Raw genomic sequence first — 23,147 nt, 5'->3', positions numbered from 1 at the left:
GTCAAGTTGGGCAGCATGCACTGGTATGGCACGTTGCTGCACCCACCATATGACAAAACAGCTCTCGGGATCCTGGATGGCAGACCCTCAGGCAGACAGGTCTATGTGGAAAGAAAAATTTGAAGTTGCTTGGGATTGTCAACTCAGCCAAAATAACTTCATTCTATCTGTGTGCAGATCTTTATACACAGAAATTAAGAGCAGCCCTAAGGCTGAAAAATTCTTTCAGTCTTTCCTTTTAACTTGGCACTAGTGTAATATAGTATACAGATTAATATTGCATATATAATTACTGACATGGCATTTGTAATATTGTTGTACACTGATTATGCTTAACGTGTCTTAATTTTAACGTTTTCTTAGAATTTCTACTCTGCGATCTTGGAGCAAGCCTAGTAACCCTTCCCTGGGTGTACTTTCATTTATGGCTTATAAGCCACAAGTAAGGGTGTCGGTAAAGAACACAAACACATCCGTAAAGGGAAGAGCTAGGTGTCTCACTAGACCATAACCTGAATTATTTTATCAAGAAGGGTCCGTAGAGAACATGGAGTCTTGATTTAACTCAAACAGACACAATCCTGCTCCTGTTCATACCTATAGCATTATTATTTTAAGAAAACACTTCACCCAAGCTGAAATGCCTTGGCTAGCCATTTGTCACTTGAATTACCCGCTGAGTAGAATGTTCAGCATTAATTATCTGATTAAAAATATTTCAGAATAAACCGAAGAAATGTGTTACCAATTCCATTTGAGGGAAATTGCTCTCCACTCTAGGATTGGCTTACATTTTTATTCAACTAACTGCAATATAAAACTTACATTTTTCCTAAAACATTAAAAATGGCATGCTCTACAACATAGTCATAAAATGCTAACTGCAAGCTATGTTAAGAAAAAAGAAAGATTAAAATAAAACTTAAAGGATACAAGAAATAAAGCATAGAAAAGGGGCGATTAGCCATACTTTTACTTAATTCTAAGACTAGTCCTAGTTTCTACTGATTTCTCAGTTCATTGAGACAGACTGATTTTAATTTACAAAAGTAAACTGATATGTGGACTGCACCACTGCCAGATATCTGTATCACTATTCCTCTTCTACTTTATCATGAGAACTCTAGTATGAGATTAAACTGAACACAAACTGGAATCAGGCACAAGTCATCAACATTACGAGCGATATGTTGGCAGGTGTTCTGCTGCAGAGGCAGGAGTGAGCAGATTCAGTTTAATAGTCCGTCAGACATTTGTATTTCTTCTTCTATAACAGTATCTGTGTTAAATGACATTTGTCCCTATGTCCAAGAATTTCAGTCTGGCATTTTCAATGTGTTTTATAAAGTACTCTTTATGATAAAATGGCTTGGAGCACAGAATAGATTATTTGCCAAAATCCCAATGCAAGCATATTTTTTCAAAAATAATGTGCAATCCCAAAACTCCTAAAGGTCTCTGACTCTATCATCATTCCCACTTTGACTATATGTAATGCACCCAATCTGTAAGTAAACAAGAAACTGCAGTACAAGATCTCGAATCATACAGTATATCCTTTAAGGCAGCTCATGAATGTGAGCAGAAATTTACATTTTCTATAGATAATATTTCAATGAACATAGCAAGGAAATTAAGTGGATGTAATTAAAATGTATTAATACTGTACAGTTGGAAGCACTTACCATTGCTCAAATCAAATGACACAGCCAGTCTTCCTTTTCCTACAGCCTTCAGTTGGACTGTTTTTGACATTTAACTTCATCCTAAATTTATGTTTTGTATGGACCCTGCTCTGGAGAAGCTGGTTTAGAAAATGAATGGATGGAGGGATAGTCTAGAAAAAGAGCCCATATTTTTGCAATAATGTTATGAAATAACCCTCTAAATGGGTAATTCTGACCAGTGCTGGCAAGTCAGGATGGTGAGGCTATTGGGACTAACAAGACAACTCCTGTTGGGTTGCTCTCTTTTATGGACTGTGATAGTAGGCCACAAATTGAGAGAAAGAATTAGAGAGCACAAACAAAGGAATGGAGAAAGAGAAGGAGAGAAATAAGTGTGATGTGAGTAGCGGTCATCTGACCTTCTAATCCCAAGATCCTACTACTGATTTTAGGTTGCATTCACATATAACGCAAAAGGCAACTGCTATAATTGACCATGCTTGTGTGTCCATCTGTCTGTCTGCATAAAACAACTAGCCTCCCTAGTGGACCAATTTGTGTGAAATCTGGCATACTCACTCTTTATTAAGAGGATTTCTCAGGACATTTCAGTTTTCTTTGAAATACTATATGTTTAATGTAGCACACTATACAAGATTTGCAATATCAAAATCTCCATTTGAGAAGCATTGCAAACTCATCAATATTAAAACAGAGAAACATTTTGTGCAACTTTAATTATGGATTAGTTTAACGTGTCAAATATAACCTTGGAGGTCCCTTCAACTTGTATATTTATCTTTTTAAACTTTTAATCCTTTTCAGTTTTGGATGTGTGTTTGTTAGCCTTTTTGCTATTAAAAATAGCTGATCTGGTTTTCAAGAAATATTGCATGTACCTTGCTGCCACTCCACCTTAAAATTTGAGATATGTGTCGTACGTATCAGGAACAGAGCTTATAATGGGAGGAGGACAACTCAAAAAAACAGCACTGTTAAGGGGACTTCAATTCCCATCATGCAGCTTGAGTGTACAGGGATGAGGATATCATCATAAGGATGCAAACATATTGTAGCAGCCAAAGCAAACGGTATATACAGTGTTTTCTTCTTAATTCGTTTGGCATTGTTTCACAGAATTAAGCTTTTGTCTAAGAGTAGGTCTTTTTTGTCTCATTGTGGGTTGTGTTTAGCCATGCTGAATTTCCAAAAGACAGTTTTTACCCCCATTTATTTATGCCAAGGCAATCCTGAGTACATTGGTTACTTTTGAATACTTTCCACTTTGACACTGCTGCAGATTTTTTTAACATCTGACTTTTCAGAGTAAATAAGTAAATTTAAAATGTTCCAACTTTCAAATCAATTAACCCTGCAGTCCATCAATACATCTGAGTGTTATGCCATGTATACATTTTCTAATTTGTTGGTTTACAGTGATAAAAGCACTCAATCAATGTTGAGTAGAGTTAACAGCATTGTACAGAAGTTAGTTAGGACTACAACTTAATGCTGGCCATGTGTTCAACCTTTACCCACTAATATTTTTCCAAAGTCCAAACAAATTCAACATCTGTGCAGCTGCAAGTACAAAGTGACAGACAGCAAGAGTTATATCATCTACGATTATTTGTGGAATCTGTTTCAGATTTACAATATGTAAGGACTTTTCTATAAAGTTCATGTGGACTGCCTCTTTAGTACCCAAAAATGTTCTCTCAACGGCATCCCAGTGAAAAAAGAGCGTTTGGTACAAACAAAACAAAATAGAAAACGACCGCTGATGTTCATTAAATAAGACTGGGTAGGAAAATCAGAAGATTTTATTTTAAGAAGGAAAACCCTGAAAACGCGTAACTACTGTGGTCATTAGAAGTAATGTTCATCTTTTAAAGCTGGTTGATATAACTTGCGAACTAAAGGGGCCACGTGGCGGGGGCGATTGTAGCCTAATTGCACCAATCTGGATAGCGGGCTGTGTCTGCTTGCAAACAGGCCGTTTTCTCACCTCCTCAGCGGCCCGCTGGAGCGCCAGCTCGATCACCTGAAGCGCATCCAACACAGCCGCTCGAAACACCCTCTGCACGTACTGCTGCCTCTCCAGGCTCTCCGTCTGTTCCTCCAGGTTCTGCACCTTCTCGTAACATTCCTTCAACTGCTGCTTAACTTGGTTGTTGCCGAGCCGCCTCCGCGATTTTACAAAAAACGACCACATTCCTAAATGGCATCCTTTCACGTCAGGAGGAGAGTCTGTCATTTTATCGGTTGTCTCTCTAGAGAGCCTGGCCCGTGCCAAGGTGAATCAAGACTGAGCATGCTGCGGCATCTCCCTTTATGAGCTCAGTTGGGCGGAAGTCTTTTGTAACCACGTAGCCCCGTAACTATAACAACAACATCCTAGAGCATGTGCTCAAGTTCAGTTCCAGCTCATTAAGCAGGGCCAAGCGGTCTCTATCAGGGAAGAGCATGCGCAGTCTCCCATTAGCGCTTAGATAACTGATGGCTCCAAACGACCGTAAACCCGTGCTGCGTCTGACCTGATATATTGGAAGGAAACGTCAACAGGTATAAAATAAAAGAGGTTTTATTAACAAAATGAAAAAACAGGACTCTACAAAAGTCCAGTGTCGGCACTAGAAATTTCGGTAATGCCTATTTGGCGAATGAAAACCTAAGTGGGAGCTGGCAAGCTGGGCTAACTTTAGCGACCCCGCAACCAAAAGTGGAAATATCGGCCAGTTTGTAAAAAAATGCAAGATGTTAATTTATTCCCAGTTGATTTCTAAAAAATTATTATTTTTTCAAAGATATGCAACTTCAAAGTGTGAATACCAAACGAATGTCGAACGTCAAGCTAACTTTATCACGATCAGACGACTGGACTAGTACCAGCTCAGTCGGTAGTAAAGTTTCCATCTTCCGTTGTAACTGCGAGCAGTTTTACGGATCTTTAGTACAGCAGATACTGTACAGTACGTGACTGACTTGCGGCATGGTGAAAGAGGCGGCCTTTATAAACTAACCTCGGACAGATTCTCTCGTATAATTTTCAAAACTAGAAACGCACGAAACAGAAGTCACGTAAAACCCTCAGGGCAGCGCTCTGTGACAGTTACTGTGTAAACGGTAAGCATTTTTCTTTGTGTTGTTTAACCTGCTTAACATTACATTTTTTTCTTAAAGTTGCATTTTTTGTCTTGAAAAATTACATTTTTAGTAATGTTTCTGTTCAAAATGGTAACAATATTATTTGGGCGATTGTGCCATGCAATGGGCTGGATTCTCGTACGTGTCGTCAAAAGTTGTCGGTTTACCTTCATCATTTGTAATTTAAATTAGTCTTAACAAAAATATATTTTAATGAGACGCGCAAAAAAGTTAAACATTTTATGACCGGACTCGTAAAACACGTTTTTAAAGATATCTTAAAATAATAAAAATAAAATTAGGCCCACTCCTAAAAAACTGCAAGCTGAATAAAAGATTAATTCAAATAAGGAGTAAAAAGATCTTTTCAACCAGTCGATTTGAGTTAAAATCCTGAAGCGGAAGCAAATAACATTGCCTCAAATAACCACTGAATAAGCTCGTCTCACTCTTCACCGCCAGCCCTTTTACTTTTTATTGGAAAGTACATACTGAACGTCTTAACAAGAAACAGTGTGAATGACTATTCCAAAATTTGGCCAGCTTAGTGTAAACATAAACCTATACAATTCCATAAGTATCCTCAAAACAAAATTTTACATGTTAATCCTCGTATGTACAGTGGTGTGAAAAACTATTTGCCCCCTTCCTGATTTCTTATTCTTTTCCATGTTTGTCACACAAAATGTTTCTGATCATCAAACACATTTAACCATTAGTCAAATATAACACAAGTAAACACAAAATGCAGTTTTTAAATGATGTTTTTTATTATTTAGGGAGAAAAAAAAAATCCAAACCTACATGGCCCTGTGTGAAAAGTAATTGCCCCTGAACCTAATAACTGGTTGGGCCACCCTTAGCAGCAATAACTGCAATCAAGCGTTTGTGATAACTTGCAATGAGTCTTTACAGCTCTGGAGGAATTTTGGCCCACTCATCTTTGCAGAATTGTTGTAATTCAGCTTTATTTGAGGGTTTTCTAGCATGAACCGCCTTTTTAAGGTCATGCCATGGCATCTCAATTGGATTCAGGTCAGGACTTTGACTAGGCCACTCCAAAGTCTTCATTTTGTTTTTCTTCAGCCATTCAGAGGTGGATTTGCTGGTGTGTTTTGGGTCATTGTCCTGTTGCAGCACCCAAGATCGCTTCAGCTTGAGTTGACGAACAGATGGCCGGATATTCTCCTTCAGGATTTTTTGGTAGACAGTAGAATTCATGGTTCCATCTATCACAGCAAACCTTCCAGGTCCTGAAGCAGCAGAACAACCCCAGACCATCACACTACCACCATATTTTACTGTTGGTATGATGTTCTTTTTCTGAAATGCTGTGTTCCTTTTACGCCAGATGTAACGGGACATTTGCCTTCCAAAAGTTCAACTTTTGTCTCATCAGTCCACAAGGTATTTTCCCAAAAGTCTTGGCAATCATTGAGATGTTTCTTAGCAAAATTGAGACGAGCCCTAATGTTCTTTTTGCTTAACAGTGGTTTGCGTCTTGGAAATCTGCCATGCAGGCCGTTTTTGCCCAGTCTCTTTCTTATGGTGGAGTCGTGAACACTGACCTTAATTGAGGAAAGTGAGGCCTGCAGTTCTTTAGACGTTGTCCTGGGGTCTTTTGTGACCTCTCGGATGAGTCGTCTCTGTGCTCTTGGGGTAATTTTGGTCGGCCGGCCACTCCTGGGAAGGTTCACCACTGTTCCATGTTTTTGCCATTTGTGGATAATGGCTCTCACTGTGGTTCGCTGGAGTCCCAAAGCTTTAGAAATGGCTTTATAACCTTTACCAGACTGATAGATCTCAAATACTTCTGTTCTCATTTGTTCCTGAATTTGTTTGGATCTTGGCATGATGTCTAGCTTTTGAGGTGGTTTTGGTCTACTTCTCTGTGTCAGGCAGCTCCTATTTAAGTGATTTCTTGATTGAAACAGGTGTGGCAGTTATCAGGCCTGGGGGTGGCTACGGAATTGAACTCAGGTGTGATACACCACAGTTAGGTTATTTTTAACAAGGGGCAATTACTTTTTCACACAGGGCCATGTAGGTTTGGATTTTTTCTCCTAAATAATAAAAACCATCATTTAAAAACTGCATTTTGTGTTTACTTGTGTTATATTTGACTAATGGTTAAATGTGTTTGATGATCAGAAACATTTTGTGTGACAAACATGCAACAGAATAAGAAATCAGGAAGAGGGCAAATAGTTTTTCACACCACTGTAAATATACATGCTAACCATAATAAGGAGCACACAACTGTATCGAGACTGGAAAATATTACTTATATACCCACAACAATGAATCTTTAATAAATATTTTGGTATGAATACATTTACACAAATTGAAATATCAATATCTTGCTGTTTTTGTCTGTAATTTTTTGTTTGATAGACAGTAATAGATGTAACACAAAATTCCAACTAGTAATAAAATTAAAAGCTGTCAGCTGTGAAAAGTGATCCATTTCTGTCTCGCCTGCAGGCTGCTCCTCGCCTTGCATTTACAGATGCTGCAGTTTTGAGGCATCTCAAAATTGTAGGTAAAACTGATGTACCTCATGCACCTTTAAATATCAGAAGTCAGCTGCTCTAAGGCAGAAGCTCTCATAATTTGCTTATGGCAGAGGCTGACCTTGCTGTTGCTGATGAAGATTGTGCTGGGACTGAGGCCAATGTTGATGGTTGTGAACAAAGACACAAGCAGAACATGCACAAGGCATCTGTATGCAGTCAGCTGGACCCACGAGGAGGCTTAAACCTTGTGTTTTTATTGCAAATTTTTATACATAAATAATACATAATAGAAGATACTGACAAAATACAATAAATCATTTTATTTCTTCATAAATGAATATAGTTGATCAATTCAACTGTAGCGTTCAACTGAAAACTCTGGACCACTGCATGAAGCAACAGGAAATCCAGTGACACCAAGTGACTGTCAGTTCTGTTTTCATGGCACATCATGCTGTGAGATGGATCAGTAGTTGGCACAAATTTTAACATGAGCCCAACTTGAAGCTGACAGGAGCCAAGATGAGCCTTTACATTTACCCAATACAGAACTAGTGAAATGCGAAGAGAGTGGATAGCAGATAAGAGGGCTGTGGACACACTACATGAGAATAATGCCAATTCTTTCACATTTAGTGTAAAAAAAACCTGCCAAGAGTATTATTTAAATTTCTAATTGTTCATTTCGCATGAACTTTTTGATTAAAGCCATAGGCAGTAATGTGACATTTACAAACATACTTCCACAAAATGAGGATTGTAAGTTTATATGCACCACAATCCTCCACTTGGGCTTATCACAATATTTCAGTTTTATTCCACTCTTTGCCATGCCAGATAATGTTAACAGCTGAGGCCCTGTGTTCAAATTTGCTGGGAGCAGAATGCCTACAGCACACATAAGGTGTTAGTCTTCACCATCCCATGGCTTTCTTCTCCTAGTAACCTGTGAGGCCGTTGGTTCTTGATTACATGCAGTGATGTTCAGTTTTTTAATCCCAGGAACATCTTGACCCGATTCTATCAGTTGAAAAACCTGCTGAAAAGAAAGGGTATTATAGTCTTCCCTCAAATCCAAGACTGGGTGCTTATCTCCTTTCAAATCATCGCTGTTACAGTCTTTGCTTTTCTCAGGCTGAGATATGGTTGTACCCAAGCTTGCAGTCTTTGTCTCAGCTGCAGCTTTTGTGGCCACCGTGCCAGGAACTGAACTGAAGTCCTGTGTATTCCAGACAGGTAAAACTGATATTTGCAGAGGTCCAATTGCTGCCTGCGGCTCATCAGCTACTTGAAACGCACGGTGTGTCTCATGTGGGGGCTGCGAGAGGTGCACAGAGGCCCACTGCTTGTAGCCCTCCAAGTCAACTGGCTGAATAAACCTGTAAGAATAAATAAAAACATTTAAGGCATTAAGCAATGGTGCCCATCATGGATAACTGCTCTTGTCAGTTTGATTGAATACTCTGCTGTCAATGATAATTTTTTGCAATGCAGAAACAGGAGGATGGGGTACAATTCCATTACTTTGTACCAATTACCTTCAATATTGTATGTTTTATGGATGTGCTATGCAGTGATTGCTGCATGCATTGGGTGCACTACCGCTGTTGCTTTGATAAATGTTGATGTACAAAACAAACTTCCTTAAGAATAAAAGTTTTCAAACATCATCTTTCTTTACCTCCATGTACAGAAAACCCAGAGGTTTTGCTTTTGACTGGATTTTTAATAAAACGGAAAAAAGTAATTTTTAATGTGTTAAATACAACTGCACTGCTTTATCTATTTTGTGGCAAATTGCACAAACTCTGGCAAACAAGATGGCACTGAAGCCTTACGGTTCCAGAAGACATTAGTTCACATTTTGGCCTGCGCACTCTTTCTGTGTCGTTGTCATATTCCATCCATGTCTGTGTGGGTGGACTCCATTTGCCTGGTTCCGCTAAGCTGGCCTGCCTGTTTCATTGTACTCTCCACATGGACAGTGGCTGTCCTGGGAATAGGGAAAAGGTCTCAGGGCAACAGCACTAGTCACTGTTTATCCATCACCTGTGCCCACTAATTCAAAGGCATGGAGAAAATAACATTAGGCATAATGTAGGGATCAGCGTCGGGCAGGGTAACAGTTAATTTCAGTGCATACACTTGCACACAACACCACTTCCTCATGAAGCACTGATGTAGATGCTGATTAATTTAACACACATAGGTTCTGGATGTGCAAAAAAAAAAAAAAAATCCTTACACAGATACAAGAAGGACATGCACACTCCTCTTTGGCAATGATCAAGCAAGGGGTTCAAATACTTTCTCTTGGAGCTGTAAGACAGCAGCAGTCTAACCAAGTGCCACCACTGGAGGCATATCTTAACTTTTGATTGCCAAATATATCAAAAGGTTCAGTGTTTATGCTATTTTGATGTTTTTAAAATGTTACATATACACATCGTATATTTGGAGACTGGATATGCTGTTCAGAAGGATGCCATGAGGTGGCGGTACCTGTCACGTGGCCTCTACTAGCTGAATGAATTGCTTTCCCCAGTGATATTTAAAGTCCCCAAGTACAAGTGTATTCTTCTCAAATCCCAAACAAATGCATACTGCATCATATGAGGTCTTAAAATTGATTCAGTATATCCCCAGTATGCCTGTGCTTTCTGTATGTTCAAGTTCTGAATTGTAACTGATACTGTCTGGATAAGCTGTTGCTGCCCATGACTTGGTAATGGAAAAAGTGAGTTCAGACAGTCGATGAATGTGGAAAAACGGGTGATGGTGACAGTTAACCAAAGCCGAGATGTATATACATAACCAAAGGAAGTATGGTAGTGTGAAATCTTCTGATTTGCACAACTTTCCTTGCATAAACAAATAAAAAATTAAAACATTCAACCAATAAGGTCCTATAACCCTATCTTGCCTTAGAAGTGTGGCTCTACAGTGATGAATGTGGCCCTGAAAGCAAGGCAGCAAAGCTAATGTCAAATCTACAATTGGCATCAGAAGCAAAGTGCCAATGAGGCAAAGCAACAGACAATAGTTTGTGCCAACATCCCCCTTTTGAATTCGCTGTAAGGGTGTGTTATGAATAAATTTTATCTGAAAAACATTTAAAGACTATCCCCCCTCAGTCTACACACATTCCCCACTTACGTCACCCAAAGCTTAAATCATCTGTGCATGCTGCTGCGTGAATGTTATTACTAATTTAACAGCATCTTTGATTAGCAAAACTACTTCAAATGGGCTTCTTCTGCCCCCCATTAAGTGGACGGGACAGAGCAACAACCAAAATTCAACAGAATCCAACAGTGGCTGCAACAGGGAAAAAGTTATGATAAACTGGTCCATAAGGAACAGAAAAATTGAGAAGTAAAGCTTACACTGAATATCTTAAAATCACTCCGCAAGTTTCATTTTGAGCAAGTACAATAAATCTCTCAGTCGGATTTCCTTTTTCAAATAATTTCAAACATTATTTCCAAAGAACTCCTCTATTTTTTTTTTTTAAACATTTCTATTTCTATAAAAAAGTTATTTTATCGCCAACTTATCTCAGAGCAAATCTAAACATTCCACACAATTGTATGTTATTTCCATGTATGTACAATTTCATTAGGTTTCCATTCATTGAAAGAATTAGGTGTTTAAATACATTTTTTGAAATTTCAGTCTAGCTGTTATTGTCCTGATTTGAACCTCCAACCATGACCCAACAGGCATGTCTCATTAGGATGAGAGGGTCAGGTGGACCACAGATGGACTGATAATGACAGAACATTATCCATGGCATTGAAACATAAACACAATCAATAGCAAATAAAAACAAAGAAAATTGAAACATACAAAAATGAACAAAGATGCCATAAAACATGAATGTGAACCCTATGTAGAACCAAAGGCAAACAACAAAGGGGTAAAAAGGGTAAAAATCTTTGTTTGGTCTCGTCTGTTGTGACAGAAGGACATCTGAAGCGGAGCTCCACTAGCAGCGGTGTTATTTTTCAGATTATCTTCTTATTATCCTGGGATATCCTGTATTTATCCAACCTGAGGGCACTACTACAGTATATGCATGCATATATAAACATGGCCAACAAGAAAGGGGTTCAGAAAGAAGCGAAAGAGACAAAAACTAAAGCTACATCCAAGCTCAGATTGGCAAGGTCAAGCTCAAGGTATGGCCTTTCAGAGACTGACCTGCATCAAATGGGCAAAAGCCCAGACTCCTCGGGACCACGGTCTGCTACATCATCTCCGGCTGAGAGCAAAATGGGGAGCGAATGTACGAGTGCGAGTGACACAGGTCACGATAGCTCGCTGATTGGAGAAGATCATCTGAAACTGGAAAGGCCTTGCAGTCTGCGCTTTCAACTACTCCACGCGACCCGGGAACACCGGCTGCAATAGAGCCCACCGGCTCACCTACGGTGCACAAAAGCAGAAATGGTCTGTCTGACCTGAAGGTGATGATCGCTGAGCTCAAGCAAGAGATAAAGAAAAGCAAGAAGGCAAATGAGAAGGCAAGGGAAAATGCCAGGAGTGGCTGCAGGATAATAAAGACTTGGAGAAACGCATATGTATTCGCTTTGAGACAGTCTTTAAAGATATGCTGGGTAAAATTGAAGAGCACATTCAGGAAACCTCGTCTAAACTGAGCACACTTGCTGATCAACTGGAGGATGTCAAGGAGACATTCACAACTGGGATTGATACAGCCAAAAATCTAGCTGCCAGTGCTGAAGAAAAAGCAACAACTGCCAACTCCGAATGCAAAAAACTCGGAGACAGACTTGCTGCTTTGTAAGATGGAAGCAGAAGGAATAATATTAAAATTGAAGGTCTACCTGAGAATCAAGAAAGTCCAAACCCAGTGAAATTCGCAGTTGAACTATTTTCTAAAATAATTGGAGAAGACTTTAAAGCAGATTCTGAGATAGCAGCGGCTTATCGCGTACGCGGATCAAATACCATTAGACCTAGATCTTTTATTATTCTCTTCGAGAGATTATTATTTAAGCTAGAGGTGATGGAATTCCTCAGACACAAGCAAGAGATTATATATGAAAATAACCACATTCATATCTTCCCTGATTTCTCTCCCGCAACAGCTACTAAACGTGCAGCCTTCTACAACATCAAACAGCAGTTACGGCAAGCTTTACAAAGAAAACTAGAGGTGTGGGAATTCTCATACAAAGAACAGTCACTTGTAGCATCAGATGTAGTATTGGATCCTGAAGGGAGATATGTGATGGTCATTGCACTTATCTAACTGTAAAATGATTTTGATAAATGCTTATGCACCTAATGTTGATGATAAGGAATTTATACAAAATTTATTTGCATCCATATCCAATGTGAACACTCATAAAATTATAATGGCTGGGGACTTTAATTGTGTTTTAAATCCACTCTCAGATAGGACATCTATCACGGGGGGATAACATCTAACACTGCAAAGATAATTACAAAGTTTATAACTGATCACAACTTATCAGACCCCTGGAGGTTTTTAAACCCAAACTCAAGAACATATTCTTTCTACTCATCAGTACATCATTGCTACTCAAGAATTGATTATTTCTTTATAGATAATAATTTCTTGTCTAGGATTAAATCTTGCAAATACGAACATCATACAGACCAATTTCACTTTTGAATAATGACGTTAAAATACTCTCAAAAATCATAGCTAGAAGGATGGAGAAAGTGCTCCCTTCGGTAATATCACAAGATCAAACTGGATTTATCACTTATCTTCAAATCTTCGACGTCTGTTTAATGTAATATACTCATCAACTAAGTCAAACACCCCAGAAATATTATCATCACTGGATGCAGAAAAAGCATTTGACATGATTGAATGGAAATACCTTTTTACTACATTTGAGAAATTTGGGTTTGGCCCGAACATTTGTGCATGGATCACACTACTGTATACCAATCCAGAAGCTTCAATTTGTATCAACATTTGTTCAGACTACTTTAAACTAGAACGTGGTACCAGACAAGGATGCCCCTTGTCAACGCTGCTGTTTGCAATCGCCATTGAACCACTGACAATACACTCTCGAAATGCTGATCAGATAAAGGGGATTATCAGAGAAAGACTGGAACAGAAAATTTCTCTATATGCAGATGATATGGTACTGCATATATCAGACCCACAAAATTCTGTGCCTGCAGTCTTAACAGCACTCACAGAATTTCAAAAGCTCTCTGGTCTCAGAATTAATCTGAATAAAAGTGTACTCTTTCCAGTGAATTCTCAATCATATATTATTAGATTAGACAGCCTACCTTTTATCATTGCAGAACAGTTTAAATACCTAGGGGTAAACATCACAAGTAAACATAAAGCTTTTTATCAACAAAATGTCGCCATCTGCATGGAAAAAATTAAGCAAGACTTGCATAGATGGTCAACACTTCATCTCACTCTAACTGGAAGAATTAACACTTAAGATGAATATTCTTCCTAAGCTCCTTTTTTATTTCAAGACATTCCAATATACATCAATAAATCATTTTTTAAGCAATTAGATTCAACAATAACCTCATTTATTTGGAACTCAAAACATCCACGTATCCAAAGAGCGACCCTACAAAGACAAAACGCAGAAGGTGGCATGGCTCTACCTAACTTCCAGTACTGGGCAGCAAACATACAAGCTATAAAAACCTGGACACAAATACACTCAACTAAAGGATTATTAGGAACACCTGTTCAATTTCTCATTAATGCAATTATCTAATCAACCAATCACATGGCAGTTGCTTCAATGCATTTAGGGGTGTGGTCCTGGTCAAGACAATCTCCTGAACTCCAAACTGAATGTCAGAATGGGAAAGAAAGGTGATTTAAGCAATTTGAGCGTGGCATGGTTGTTGGTGTCAGACGGGCCGGTCTGAGTATTTCACAATCTGCTCAGTTACTGGGATTTTCACGCACAACCATTTCTAGGGTTTACAAAGAATGGCGTGAAAAGGGAAAAACATCCAGTATGCGGCAGTCCTGTGGGTGAAAATGCCTCGTTGATGCTAGAGGTCAGAGGAGAATGGGCCGACTGATTCAAGCTGATAGAAGAGCAACTTTGACTGAAATAACCACTCCTTACAACCGAGGTATGCAGCAAAGCATTTGTGAAGCCACAACACGCACAACCTTGAGGCAGATGGGCTACAACAGCAGAAGACCCCACCGGGTACCACTCATCTTCACTACAAATAGGAAAAAGAGGCTACAATTTGCACGAGCTCACCAAAATTGGACAGTTGAAGACTGGAAAAATGTTGCCTGGTCTGATGAGTCTCGATTTCTGTTGAGACATTCAAATGGTAGAGTCAGAATTTGGCGTAAACAGAATGAGAACATGGATCCATCATGCCTTGTTACCACTGTGCAGGCTGGTGGTGGTGGTGTAATGGTGTGGGGGATGTTTTCTTGGCACACTTTAGGCCCCTTAGTGCCAATTGGACATCGTTTAAATGCCACGGGCTACCTGAGCATTGTTTCTGACCATGTCCATCCCTTCATGACCACCATGTACCCATCCTCTGATGGCTACTTCCAGCAGGATAATGCACCATGTCACAAAGCTCGAATCATTTCAAATTGGTTTCTTGAACATGACAATGAGTTCACTGTACTAAAATGGCCCCCACAGTCACCAGATCTCAACCCAATAGAGCATCTTTGGGATGTGGTGGAACAGGCGCTTCATGCCCTGGATGTGCATCCCACAAATCTCCATCAACTGCAAGATGCTATCCTATCAATATGGGCCAACATTTCTAAAGAATGCTTTCACCACCTTGTTGAATCAATGCCACGTAGAATTAAGGCAGTTCTGAAGGCAAAAGGGGGTCAAACACCGTATTAGTATGGCGTTCCTAATAATCCTTTAGGTGAGTGTAGATGAACATACTGTACACAGGCCTGGTCCGCAATAGAACTAAAACCCTGCAGTTTTTCTTTATATTCCCTGCTCTGTGCCCCAATAAATGCAAGTTATCGGCAATAAACTAATAACCCAATTGTGCTTCACTCACTCAGAATATGGAACAAATGTAGAAAGCATTTTAAGATGGAGAAGCTTTTATCTGTGGCACCTCTGCAAGAGAACCACCTCTTTCAACCTTCGCAAACATATACAGTTTTTAAAATCTGGACAAAATTTAGGATTAACTTGCTTAGAGATCTTTACATAGACAACATCTTTGCATCCTATGAACAATTACACTCCAAATTTAACATTCCAGCTACACATTTCTTTCACTATCTTCAAATTAGGAACTTGCCCGATTTTCCTCAACTTGCACCCTCGCCCATGCTGGAAAAAATATTGCTGAATTTCAAGGACTCAGACATCATCTCTGCAATATATAAAATTATTTTACAGTCCCTACCTTTTAAAGATCCAAGAGGACACTGGGGAAAAAGATCTCTCAATTAGTATATCAGAAAAGTAGTGGAAAATAGCAATGCAGAGAATTCACTCGAGCTCCATATGCACAAAGCATACAATTATACAACTCAAAATTATATACTGAGCACATCTGTCTCGACTAAAACTCTCCAAAATGTTTCCAGGGCATGATCCAAACTGCGAACGCTGCTATCAAGACCCAGCCTCACTGGATCACATGTTTTTGGCCTGCACCAAATTAACATTATTTTGGACAAAAATTTTAATTACCTTTCAGGCAGCCTTAGTCTCACAATCCCTCCTAACCCATTAACAGCTGTGTTTGGTGTTCTTCAAGAGGGGCTTAAAGTGGAGAAGGTCAAACAAACTGTGATTGCATTCGCTACACTTTTGGCACGCATACTTATTTTGCTAAACTGGAAGAATCCTAACTCTCCTCTTTTAAGTCAGTGGGAAACCGATGTTTTATACTATTTGAAATTGGAAAAAATCAAATACTCAGTTAGAGGATCTGTACAAATTTTTTTCAAAACATGACAGGATCTAATCAGTAATATTTTAGAATAAGCTCTTAAGGCACTGAGGAAGCAATTATTTCTCTATTTCTTTTTCTTCTCCATTCATCTCTAATGGCTTATCAAACTCATCAATTTAGGTATGTTTACAAGCCTTAAGTTTTACTTCATTGGCCATGCTCTCTCTCAGGGGTAGGGGTCGACTTGTTCTCAATCCTACTTTTTGTAAAAATTGATTGATTTGTATGGAATTACTGCAATAAAATAAAAAAAAAAAAGTTTTCCTTGGGCCCAGCGTGGGTGCCAATAATCTTTTATTTCCTAAACAAAATTGTTAAGTGTAGACTTTCATCTACATCGATTTTGTAAAAATACTTTAGTGTAGTACACTATACAACAATTCTATTGAGACTGTACTTGTCGATTTCACGTCGTGACAATAAAGTACTGTCTTTACTAATCCCGTCAAACCTTGTAATCATTTCGTGTGATTTAAACAATTTCCCCGATTCTTCCAAACCAGGAAATGGCTAACTGCAGGCGCCCTCCAGGTACTTTATTTAAAAAGTACTTGTTGCACTGTACGTGGCCTGTCTGGTGAAGTCGCTGTTGCGATTATACGTTAACTCATATGCTACTCAACTACATATTCAATCAGTTTAAGTGAATTATCAAAACATGGCATCCGCCGAGCTACGTAATGTGCGTATCTATAGGCGTTATTTCAGTGACCACTATTCTGAGCGCACGTAAAAAGATTGCAAGTGCAAGTGTTGCATTTTGAAGAGAAATTTATTTTGAGCGTACAAAAGCTGAATTTGAGTGAACAAAATTCATTGCTGCGTGCAAAAAATGTATTGCAGTGTTTGCGCTTATCCATATACACACACACAATAGCACCCCCTCTCGCTCAGTTTTTTCATTTGCGCTTGCTGCAATGTGTTGCTACGCTCACAACATTCTCTGCTGCAAGCTCAACTCTCTGTACACCGTTATAAGTGTGCCACAAAACCAACCAATCACAGACTTGGTTTCAAAAATTCTGATTGGCTCTTACGGTCTCAATCAGCTAAGCTAGCTGCTGCATTCCGGAAACAGTCCGAAATGTAGCTAAATCCAGCTAAACTCAATTAAACCCCAATTTGCGGATAATATCTTTAATTATTTTATTTTAAAATATATTATTTGTTAAGACTATCGTTGGTGTAGTATAATGTAGTTGCATTACAACATACATTCATACACACATACTGCATTCAGTATTCGACGACATAAAAGAGAGCTACTCAAATATAATTTGGAGAGTCAGTTGGCATGGTTGTATAATGCAACTACATTATACTACACCAACGATAGTCTTAACAAATAATATATTTTAAAATAAAATAATTAAAGATATTATCCGCAAATTGGGGTTTAATTGAGTTTAGTTGATTTAGCTACATTTCGGACTGTTTCCGGAATGCAGCAGCTAGCGAGCTGATTGGAGACCGTAAGAGCCAATCAGAATTTTTGAAACCAAGTCTGTGATTGGTTGGTTTTGTGGCACACTTATAACGGTGTACAGAGAGTTGAGCGCTTGCAGCAGAGAATGTTGTGAGCGCAAGCAACACATTGCGAGCAAGCGCAAATGAAAAACTGAGCGAGAGGGGTGCTATTGTGTGTATATGGATAAGCGCAAACACTGAAATACATTTTTTGCACGCAGCAAAGAATTTTGTTCACTCAAATTCAGCTTTTGTACGCTCAAAATAAATTTCTCTTCAAAATGCAACACTTGCACTTGCAATCTTTTTTTACGTGCGCTCAGAATAGTGGCACTGAAATAACGCCATACGTATCCTCGCGATTCCGTTGCATTTTCTCACATCCCGAAAGCTGTCCGCTTCGTTGTGCCGTTTATGTTTCAGCTGGCGCACCAACCTGCTGTAATAGAAGATCTTCAGGCGTAATTCGTGCTCCGTCGACAGGTCGCGCAGCGCTTGAGCTCCTTTCTTATAAGTTTCGTCTCCTTCAAAGTCATAGGAATGAAATGCCGAATAGGTGGACTCCATCGGTCATCCTTCATGTAAATACAGAAACCAATGAAAGGACTACAATCGCCTTCGACCAAAAAACGTGCTGTTCCTTGGACTAAAAGCTGCACTTCCTGCTCCTGCCCTGCACACTTTGGAGAGAGAATAGAGTGCAAAGTAAGGGACAGATCGCCACCAGGAGGCTGGAAGGGGAACAGCGCGTTTATTTTCTTCTACCACCAGCACAGAACCGGACAAGATGGTCAGAAAATTGGGGGATGGATGCTTTCAACCACAAGTTTAACAACGCCGTTAATGAATTCAGAGATTAACATGTGTTTTGCACAGAGCCCATGATTTCACATTTCAGGGCAGACTTATTCACTTATAACTACACCCACACATTTATTCATTCATAAAACGACAGTTGACAGTACAGATGACACATAGTCTAGACCAGGGGTCTTCAATCACAGTCCTGGAGGGCCGCAGTGGCTGCAGGTTTTTACTCCAACTAGTTTCCTAATTAGAAAGCAGTCCATGCTGATAATGAAACTTGGAACTATTTAGCTGGTTAATGCTTGCATTCATCCAAGAGCAATTTTAATGGCACTGTAGAGTTTCCTTCTGTGAGAACTTTATCCTTGTGTTTTGTGGACCAAAGTAGATTTAAACTTAATGGTCCTTCCAATTCCCCTCTCATTCATTTCTAAACATTTTTATCACAGATACTTCATGGCAAGCACGTTAGCTGGAGAGCTACTGGTTTATTGGTTATCTGCATCTCATTATTGTCTGATCAAGAAAACAGGCAACAATTAAAACTTAAATGCAGCTGCTAACATCTAAAATAGACAATTAAGAGTTCTTAATGGTAACAAGCAAGAAAACTAAAATTAAGCCCAAAAAATGTATTGCTTTAGTAGTAAATGAAAGGGTTCTAATGAAGAAATTGGTTAAAGTGAAAACCTGCAGCCATAGCAGACCCCCAGGACTGTAATTGAGGACCTCTGAACTACAAAGTAACTAAAATTTGTCTTTGATGAATAAAGGCACTAACAAGGCATAGAGTTAAACACTAACTTTCATTATCAGCAAGGACTGAGTTCTAATAGAACACTGTCTGGAATGAAAACCCGTAGCCACTGCAGCCTTCCAGGACTGTGACTGAGGAACCCTGGTCTAGACCAATGCTTGTCAAACTGTGGGCTCACGGACCCCTAGGGGTTTGCAGGACCACCACCAAAGGGATAAGTCGTTTAATTTGAAAAATACTTGGAGCTGAAAGTAAAAGACATGAGGGGACCTCGAGTTCCTACCTAGAAGGATAGAACAAGCTACCCTTTAATCTCCTTTCCTATTTGTGTCCTGTCTTCCCCCTTTGTGGTTCCCTCACTGTAGTTTTTCAATTTGCTAAACATCTAAGTACATAAGTGAATCAATGTCTTTAAAACCCCATTTGCACATGATTAGCTTTATAACAAGAGATACTGATTGTCACTCCCAAAGAATTTTTTATTATAATTTAGTTTTATTTTTTTTATTTTAATGTATTGGGAAGGGAAGGGGGCTGTGAGAATCTTTGTCTTGGCTTAGGAGGCCCTTAGAAGAAAATACTTTTGATTTTAATAAATTCAATAAAATTAAAAAAAGAAAAAGAAAATGCTTTGAGAAGCAGTGGTCTAGACTCTGGTGCAGTGTGTAGTTATCTGAGAAATTTCATATGAACATAGAACATGAATCCTCCACACAGAAGACAATTTTTATGTCTCTCGTTAGCCCACTCACTTTGCAACACCTCCATTGATCTACTACATCTGGTATCCCTCTCTCCAGAAGTTCATTTACTTGTCTTGATCCTTTCCAGCGTCTTCACATTATGGGCCAGTGGAGCACAATCCCAGATGTTGTACAAAAATAAAAAAAATAATCTTCTATGATATGCACAATGTAACTTATCTTATCCAATCTAATAAAGCTCCTTGCAGTATGTGAAACTAGCAGCCTGTTTCTGGTTGATTAACTGGATCAATTGACCCTGCAGCGTTCTCTCTACCTTTGGTTGTGTATGCACATGTCCATCCAACCTGAACTTTCTAGTTTAGCAATGGGGCTTGAATGTCTTTGTTTGTATACAAATAAATATTTCCTGTTTTTGTTTTTAGGTTTTTTTTTTTATAATGACATATTTGCACTTCCAGTTTGACTTTTTCCCAGCCAAAGTGTCCAATACCATTTGTTCCCTTAATGTCAGTCACAGTAATTTAAATACAAAAAAAATTACATCAATATCAGCAATGCTTTGTTCTCAAGATATTATGCTGCATCTTGATTTTCACCCATCACTGAAGAGGACTGCACTAAATTTGAAAAAGCTACCAAGAAAGTTTTATGTTTACTCCTTCCACTTCATGTAGGGTGGTGTGTGTGGTGTGTGGGTTCTTTCTATGTTACTGTGTCTTGTTCTTTTTCACCTCAAAGCTATTTGATCCTAAATAGAAGGTGTTACTGTTTAGGTGATTCATAGCCAATATAATATCCTGAGAACTGGGTGGTTGTGAGGCTGGATTTCTTTAAAATAGTCTTTCTACAATCACCTTTTAATGTTTGTTTTATTACAGCAGATCGGCAGGAGGACAGCAAGCAGGTTGTTCAGTTGTGCTTAAGCTGTTCTAATTAAATAAAGAAATTCCTAAGTTTATAAAGACATACATCAGAAATAAAGTGCTCTCCATAATGTTTGGGACAAAGACACATTTCTCCTCTCCTCTTCATATTAGAATGAATAAATCTGACAAGACTGTTCACTACTATCTATCTATCTATCTATCTATCTATCTATCTATCTATCTATCTATCTATCTATCTATCTATCTATCTATCTATCTATCTATCTATCTATCTATCTATCTATCTATTACCAACGCTCTTTAAAATAGCCACTGGCGCTTTGTTTTCCAACAACACTCAGGAATAAGGGAAATACTCGTTTAAAGGAAGAAATTGAATAAAAATTATCTCTGCATGTGGATGAAATGGCTGTGTTCTTTATTGACCCAAGTTTATTATTGCTAGTTTTATAGAAAACTTGCTAGATGTCTTCTACAAGATCTGAGTTTAAAATTGATTTGAATAAACATGGGTTTTTTCCAGCTAACTTGCTATCCTTTATTAGAACACTTTCAGATGCCTTGCTCAGAGTATTTCAGGTATTTGGAGGGTTACAGTTACAAGAACATTTAAGGTTTAACATTTAAGCATTTAAACATGATGGAAATAGGTGGGCAACTGTTTGACTCTCAGAAACAGCTAGAATTAAGGTTGTTAAAATGAATAGCCATTCGCAAGCTCACATTTCTTTTTTAGAATTTTCTATATTTATTAACAAATCCCTAATACTTTTTTAAAAAGTTTGACACTATTGTGTTTTCTTGTGTTTGGGGAAAAGTCACGTATTAAAAGGATGGCATTGCCAAAATCACAAGCAGAGGGTGGTATGCCACTGTCTGACATCCACACTTAATACTGAGTTTTGAATATTTGTTATTGGAGACAATTTAAGTAAGTAGAATGTGTTAAGAATTCACCTGCTTGGTTAGATCTGGAAAGAAAATCTTGAATAAACTCTTCCTTATATCTGTGCCCTAGTCAGTAATAATTGCTATCAGTTAACAAGCATTAATACTGTACTTCACTCACTCAAAATATGGAACCAATGTAGAAAACACTTTAAAGCAGAGATGCTGTACTCTACAGTTCTAGCACAGAATAATTGGATAATTAATATTCCTCTAATATTCTTTATTATTTCTCTGTCTTTATGAAATAGTTCATAATTTATGCAGCTCATTGGGCATGTGGACTTTCAGAGATCTTCATATTGACAATGTGTCTATACACTTCGATTGACTATGCTGTCAATGGGAAGAATGGCCCCCTCGATATGAACCCGAGCAATGTTTTGTTATTGGACTTCTGTGCTCGTAACGGATTGTCCATAACGAACACCATGTTCAAGCATAGAGGTGTTCATATGTGCACTTGGCACCAGGACACCCTAGGCCTCAGTTCGATGATCAAATTTGTGGTCGTGTCATCGGACTTGCGGCCACATGTCTTGGACACTCGGGTGAAGAGAGGGGTGGAGCTGTCAACTGATCACTGGACTCCGCCAGGGCTGCGCTTTGTCACCAATTCTGTTCATAACTTTTATGGACAGAATTTCTAGGCACAGCCAGGGTGTTGAGGGGGTCCGGCTTGGTGGACTCAGGATTGGGTCACTGCTTTGTGCAGATGATGTTGTCCTGTTTGCTTCATCAGGCCGTGATCTTCAGCTCTCTCTGAATCGGTTCACAGCTGAATGTGAAGCAGCTGGGATGGGAATCAGCACCTCCAAATCCGAGACCATGGTCCTCAGCCAGCAAAGGGTGGAGTGCCCTCTCAGGGTTGGGGGAGAGATCCTACCCCAAGTGGAGGAGTTCAGGTATCTCGGGGTCTTGTTCATGAGGGAGGGAAGAATGGAACGTGAGATCGACAGGCGGATCGGTGCGGCGTCAGCAGTAATGTGGGCTCTGCATCAGTCTGTCATGGTGAAAAAGGAGCTGAGCCGTAAGGCAAAGCTCTCAATTTACCAGTCGATCTATGTTCCTACCCTCACCTATGGTCATGAGCTATGGGTAGTGACCAAAAGAACGAGATCTCAAATACAAACGGCTAAAATGAGTTTCCTCCACAGGGTATCTGGGCTTTCCCTTAAAGATAGGGTGAGAAGCTTAGTTATCCGGGAGGGGCTCAGAGTAGAGCCACTGCTCTTCCGCATCGAGAGGAGTCAGATATGAGGTGGCTCGGGCAT

The 23,147-nt window shown here is 39.1% G+C and overlaps 1 protein-coding gene across 1 annotated transcript; it reads right to left on the bottom strand.

Annotated features, from left to right (window-relative positions):
* Window positions 1–7,635: 7,635 nt before the first annotated feature.
* On the bottom strand, window positions 7,636–18,491 carry LOC120515080. The gene is made up of 2 exons (XM_039735802.1): window positions 18,204–18,491; window positions 7,636–8,709 (listed from the first exon to the last, which is right to left on the bottom strand). Exons 1-2 carry the CDS (start codon window positions 18,332–18,334, stop codon window positions 8,238–8,240), a joined length of 603 nt encoding a protein of 200 aa, XP_039591736.1. The 5' UTR covers window positions 18,335–18,491; the 3' UTR covers window positions 7,636–8,237.
* Window positions 18,492–23,147: the final 4,656 nt, after the last annotated feature.

This window comes from Polypterus senegalus, chromosome 14 (assembly GCF_016835505.1).
Source record: "Polypterus senegalus isolate Bchr_013 chromosome 14, ASM1683550v1, whole genome shotgun sequence".
Lineage (NCBI taxonomy): Eukaryota > Metazoa > Chordata > Cladistia > Polypteriformes > Polypteridae > Polypterus > Polypterus senegalus.
The sequence above is the reverse complement of the archived record's forward strand: the minus strand, read 5'-3'. Positions and strand labels throughout refer to the sequence as shown.